General features: G+C 41.5%; 1 protein-coding gene across 1 annotated transcript in view; it reads right to left on the bottom strand.

Annotated features, from left to right (window-relative positions):
- Positions 1–2,104: 2,104 nt before the first annotated feature.
- LOC126470080 (lazarillo protein-like) overlaps positions 2,105–6,000 on the bottom strand; it is a 50,216-nt gene continuing 46,320 nt past the window's right edge. Inside the window, exon 6 of the mRNA XM_050097596.1 lies at positions 2,105–2,734. Within this exon, the coding sequence (XP_049953553.1) occupies positions 2,604–2,734 (131 nt within the window). The 3' untranslated portion in view covers positions 2,105–2,603. The remainder of the gene's footprint in view (positions 2,735–6,000) is intronic.

Genomic DNA, 6,000 nt, shown 5'->3' with positions numbered 1-6,000 from the left:
ACCCAGACCTCATTCGAATGGCGTTGCAGGACAGATCTGCGTCCTCCTCGACTCTGGCGCAAAGTGGAACAGTGTAACACGTCGTACACTATCAGGGGAGACAGTCCGTCGACGTTTATTATGTGGCACGGCTTACGTGCGCGTCATCCACTCCTACACCTACATTTGACGAATGTGCAGAAACGTGCTGTTCGGCACTGGCGTATGGAACAACATCACTGGGGACAGGAACGGCATCAGATAGTGTTTTCGGAGGGATCCAGGATCTGTTTGTTTGAAAATGATGGCCGCAGTTTGGTTCGCCACAGACAGGCTGAGCGGCAGCACAGTGACTGCTTTCGCACAAGACATAAAGCGCCAGCTCGAGGCCTTATGGTGTGGGGTGCTACTGGGCACAACCACAGGTCACAGCTGGTGCGCGTCCAGGGCGCTGTGGCCAGTGTGACCTATGTGAATGTCCTGCGACCCGTAGCCATATCGCTCCTGCACAACACTTCAGACGCCATTTTCCAGCAAGCCACTGCACGAGCACGTGTTGCTGCACGAAGACGTGCCTTCTTGATGTTACGGGATGTCAGCCTTTTGCCACGGCCCGCCACATCACCAGACATGTGGCCAATTGAAAATGTGTGTGTGTGGGGTATGGTGATCGACGGGTGAAGCGCTGTGACACAGAGCCGACCACCAAAGATAAACATTTTAACCAGGTGAATACGGCATGAATGACTATACCACAGGACGCCATTCGCGCCTTATGCGCGTCGATGCCATCACGCATGGAACAAGTTATCTGGGCCCATGGTGGACCCTGTGCCTACTAGGCAACGGGGCGCACGCTGAACCGATGTGACGAAAATGCTAATCATTTCTGCAGAACATACTAATGTACATGTCCTTTGGATATGAATGTCTTACCTCTAGTCGTTGAAGGTGTTCTGTTGCTTCTATGAGTGTATGTAAGTGAATCATGGATAGTGAATCATGGGCAGTAGGAAAACCAGAAAAGAAGAGAATAGAAGGCTTTTATATGTGGTGCTACAGAAGGATGTTAAAAACCTGGTGAACTGATAAGGTAAAGAATGAGGTTCTCCACAGCAACGGCGGAGAACAAGACAACAAGACGAACATGTTGGTAGGACTTGAGCTGTAGAAGGTAAAAACAGTTGGAGACAATGGAGGCTGGAATATACCAAACAAATAATTGGGGACGTTGTGCTAAGTGCTATCTTGAAATGAAAAGATTAGCGCAGGAGAGGAATTCGTGGTGGGTCACGTCAAATCAGAGGGCTGGTGGAGAAAAATATTGTGAAATGGCAAGTTCTTAGATATGTTCGCTGTCTTAAATACAGTTTGTAATAAAATATTGTAAATAGCAGCTGTCTCATTTATGTATCACTGTACCATCACGACGTGGGTCTTCGAAGAACCTAAGATATAGGTACCCAGTAACCCAGAACGACTGCATATTTCTTTGATGTAATAACGATGAAATTACGGTTTCTTTTTCAGAAGTTGGTATTGAGAGGTGACGTAACGGCTAAGTGTCAAATCGAGTGATCTGAGGTTTTATACTCTATCTGTCCAAGGACTTTCCTCTGTCACATACCGCTTCCTTCACCGCTAATTGGTACGTACGAAAGATATCAAGTTGCAATGGTTTGGAGTCCACGTTTAAATGCTGATCCTACTTTAACGGCCAAAGTAATTCCGTTCAAAGTTCGGAGGATCGCTTTCTCATTGTAACCCATCTCGTCGTGTAAGAGAACATTACAACCAAAACTTCATTTTACTCACACTTATTTTCCAGAGGCTACTATCAAAAAATAAACGTAGCTAATTTAGTGTAATAATTGTATTTGAATATATTTCATTACACAGTACCTTTGCAAGGATTTGTGATGTAAACACTTTTCACTCCACATTGAAATAAAATGGTGACAGTTTACAAAAAAAGAAAAAAAATACATTTGGGTGTCTCAGAGACACAAAAGTGATACAGGTAATTCAATTTTCTTAGCTACTTTTAGTGCCTGGAGGAGCTATTTCATGATATACACGCACGCAGATAATCAAAAAGAACTTTTAATACTCCTAGAAACTAGAATTACGATCTATGAGTTTCTTTTATTTTCCTTAGCTACAGATGAAACGTAGTTGCCGGAGGTGATGAGATACAGTTGTTAAAACAATCAGTCCAGATAAAAACAATCACCAATTCATGACTCGCTTACTATGTATAACTTTAACACTGTCCACAATTTTTCGATTTTTCACTTTTCAAAATACAAATATTCACTCGGTGTGAGGCCATAAAGCGGTCATGCACTTACGTTTACTTGCTCACCACCACTCTGAACATAGAAAGTAGAAATATATTGGATGCTTTGAAAATTTTTGCTAAAACTAAATCAGTGTCAACTACAATTCTATATAACAAACGAAGACATTAATTTGATTTATTTCAAGGAATACATCTCTTATGAATACTTATTTTACATCGAAAAGTGTTATTGTAGCAATATTTTGTAAGAGACATAAAAATATGATTGCAGTGGCTATTAAGATAGTTTCAAACGGTCGATCTAGAGTTGGTTGGTCGACAGCTAATTGTTACAGTTTTGGTTTGTTTTGATGTAAGACTTTGTTTCCAGGTTGTTTTTGTCTAAAACTGAGAACATCCGTTGGATTGTTTCACTGCTGGGATTCTTGTCTCTTGTGAGCAGCCATGAGAATTCTGGAAAAGACGTTGTGGAGATTAATTGAGGTACAAAACCAGGAAACTTCAAAATTTGCACAAATTTTATTAACAATGTGAGTAATATTAAATATTATGTAAGGGAATGCTCCTGCCTTACATAACAACATATTTCACAACAGTTCAGGTACCAATACTAGAATCATGGGAATAATCATACTGTGGCAAGAAACCAGTGTGGGAAATGGCTCTGATAAAGATTGATACGGAATTAATCATGCTTATTAACAATGATCAACGACATGAGGATGCAGAAGGCACTGGAAACCACTGCATTAAAGACACGTAACGTGTATCCACAGGACATGTGGCCTGTAATTGAAGAAGTGTCATGATGATCTCTCCATTGTCAAAAGATTCCGGAATAGTCCCCCATTCGGATCTCCGGGAGGGGACTGCCAAGGGGGAGGTTACCATGAGAAAAAGATTGAATAATCAACGAAAGGGTAACGTTCTACGAGTCGGGGCGTGGAATGTCAGAAGCTTGAACGTGGTAGGGAAACTAGAAAATCTGAAAAGGGAAATGCAAAGGCTCAATCTAGATATAGTAGGGGTCAGTGAAGTGAAGTGGAAGGAAGACAAGGATTTCTGGTCAGATGAGTATTGGATAATATCAACAGCAGCAGAAAATGGTATAACAGGTGTAGGATTCGTTTTGAATAGGAAGGTAGGGCAGAGGGTGTGTTACTGTGAACAGTTCAGTGACCGGGTTATTCTAATCAGAATCGACAGCAGACCAACACCGACAACGATAGTTCAGGTATACATGCCGACGTCGCAAGCTGAAGATGAACAGATAGAGAAAGTGTATGAGGATATTGGAAGCGTAATGCAGTATGTAAAGGGGGACGAAAATCTAATAGTCATGGGCGACTGGAATGCAGTTGTAGGGGAAGGAGTAGAAGAAAAGATTACAGGAGAATATGGGCTTGGGACAAGGAATGAAAGAGGAGAAAGACTAATTGAGTTCTGTAACAAGTTTCAGCTAGTAATAGCGAATACCCTGTTCAAGAATCACAAGAGGAGCTATACTTGGGAAAGGCCGGGAGATACGGGAAGATTTCAATTAGATTACATCATGGTCAGACAGAGATTCCGAAATCAGATACTGGATTGTAAGGCGTACCCAGGAGCAGATATAGATTCAGATCACAATATAGTAGTGATGAAGAGTAGGCTAAAGTTCAAGACATTAGTCAGGAAGTATCAATACGCAAAGAAGTGGGATACGGAAGTACTAAGGAATGACGAGATACGTTTGAAGTTCTCTAACGCTATAGATACAGCAATATGGAATAGTGCAGTAGGCAGTACAGTTGAAGAGGAATGGACATCTCTAAAAAGGGCTATCAGAGAAGTTGGGAAGGAAAACATAGGTACAAAGAAGGTAGCTGCAAAGAAACCACGGGTAACAGAAGAAATACTTCAGTTGATTGATGAAAGGAGGAAGTACAAACATGTTCCGGGAAAATCAGGAATACAGAAATACAAGTCGCTGAGGAATGAAATAAATAGGAAGCGCAGGGAAGCTAAGACGAAATGGCTGCAGGAAAAATGGGAAGACATCGAAAAAGATATGATTGTCGGAAGAACAGACTCAGCATACAGGAAAGTCAAAACAACCTTTGGTGACATGAAAAGCAACGGTGGTAACATTAAGAGTGCAACGGGAATTTCACTGTTAAATGCAGAGGAGAGAGCAGATAGGTGGAAAGAATACATTGAAAGCCTCTATGAGGGTGAAGAGTTGTCTGATGTGATAGAAGAAGAGAAAGGAGTCGATTGAGAAGAGATAGGGGATCCAGTATTAGAATCGGAATTTAAAAGAGCTTTGGAGGACTTACGGTCAAATAAGGCAGAAGGGATAGATAACATTCCATCAGAATTTCTAAAATCATTGGGGGAAGTGGAAACAAAACGACTATTCACGTTGGTGTGTAGAGTATATGAGTCTGGCGATATACCATCTGACTTTCGGAAAAGCATCATCCACAAAATTCCGAAGACGGCAAGAGCTGACAAGTGCGAGAATTATCGCACAATCAGCTTAACAGCTCATGCATCGAAGCTGCTTACAAGAATAATATACAGCAGAATGGAAAAGAAAATTGAGAATGCGCTAGGTGACGATCAGTTTGGCTTTAGGAAAAGTAAAGGGACGAGAGAGGCAATTCTGACATTACGGCTAATAATGGAAGCTAGGCTAAAGAAAATTCAAGACATTTTCATAGGATTTGTCGATCTGGAAAAAGCGTTCGACAGTATAAAATGGTGCAAGCTGTTCGAGATTCTGAAAAAAGTAGGGGTAAGCTATAGGGAGAGACGGGTCATATACAATATGTACAACAACCAAGAGGGAATAATAAGAGTGGACGATCAAGAACGAAGTGCTCGTATTAAGAAGGGTGTAAGACAAGGCTGTAGCCTTTCGCCCCTACTCTTCAATCTGTACATCGAGGAAGCAATGATGGAAATAAAAGAAAGGTTCAGGAGTGGAATTAAAATACGAGGTGAAAGGATATCAATGATACGATTCGCTGATGACATTGCTATCCTGAGTGAAAGTGAAGAAGAATTAAATGATCTGCTGAACGGAATGAACAGTCTAATGAGTACACAGTATGGTTTGAGAGTAAATCGGAGAAAGACGAAGGTAATGAGAAGTAGTAGAAATGAGAACAGCGAGAAACTTAACATCAGGATTGATGGTCACGAAGTCAATGAAGTTAAGGAATTCTGTTACCTAGGCAGTAAAATAACTAATGACGGACGGAGCAAGGAGGACATCAAAAGCAGACTCGCTATGGCAAAATAGGCATTTCTGGCCAAGAGAAGTCTACTAATATCAAATACCGGCCTTAATTTGAGGAAGAAATTTCTGAGGATGTACGTCTGGAGTACAGCATTGTATGGTAGTGAAACATGGACTGTGGGAAAACCGGAACAGAAGAGAATCGAAGCATTTGAGATGTGGTGCTATAGACGAATGTTGAAAATTAGGTGGACTGATAAGGTAAGGAATGAGGAGGTTCTACGCAGAATCGGAGAGGAAAGGAATATGTGGAAAACACTGATAAGGAGAAGGGACAGGATGATAGGACATCTGCTAAGACATGAGGGAATGACTTCCATGGTACTAGAGGAAGCTGTAGAGGGCAAAAACTGTAGAGGAAGACAGAGATTGGAATACGTCAAGCAAATAATTGAGGACGTAGGTTGCAAGTGCTACTCTGAGATGAAGAGGT

This window comes from Schistocerca serialis, chromosome 1 (genome assembly GCF_023864345.2).
Source record: "Schistocerca serialis cubense isolate TAMUIC-IGC-003099 chromosome 1, iqSchSeri2.2, whole genome shotgun sequence".
In the NCBI taxonomy this organism is placed as follows: Eukaryota; Metazoa; Arthropoda; class Insecta; order Orthoptera; family Acrididae; genus Schistocerca; species Schistocerca serialis.
The sequence above is the reverse complement of the archived record's forward strand: the minus strand, read 5'-3'. Positions and strand labels throughout refer to the sequence as shown.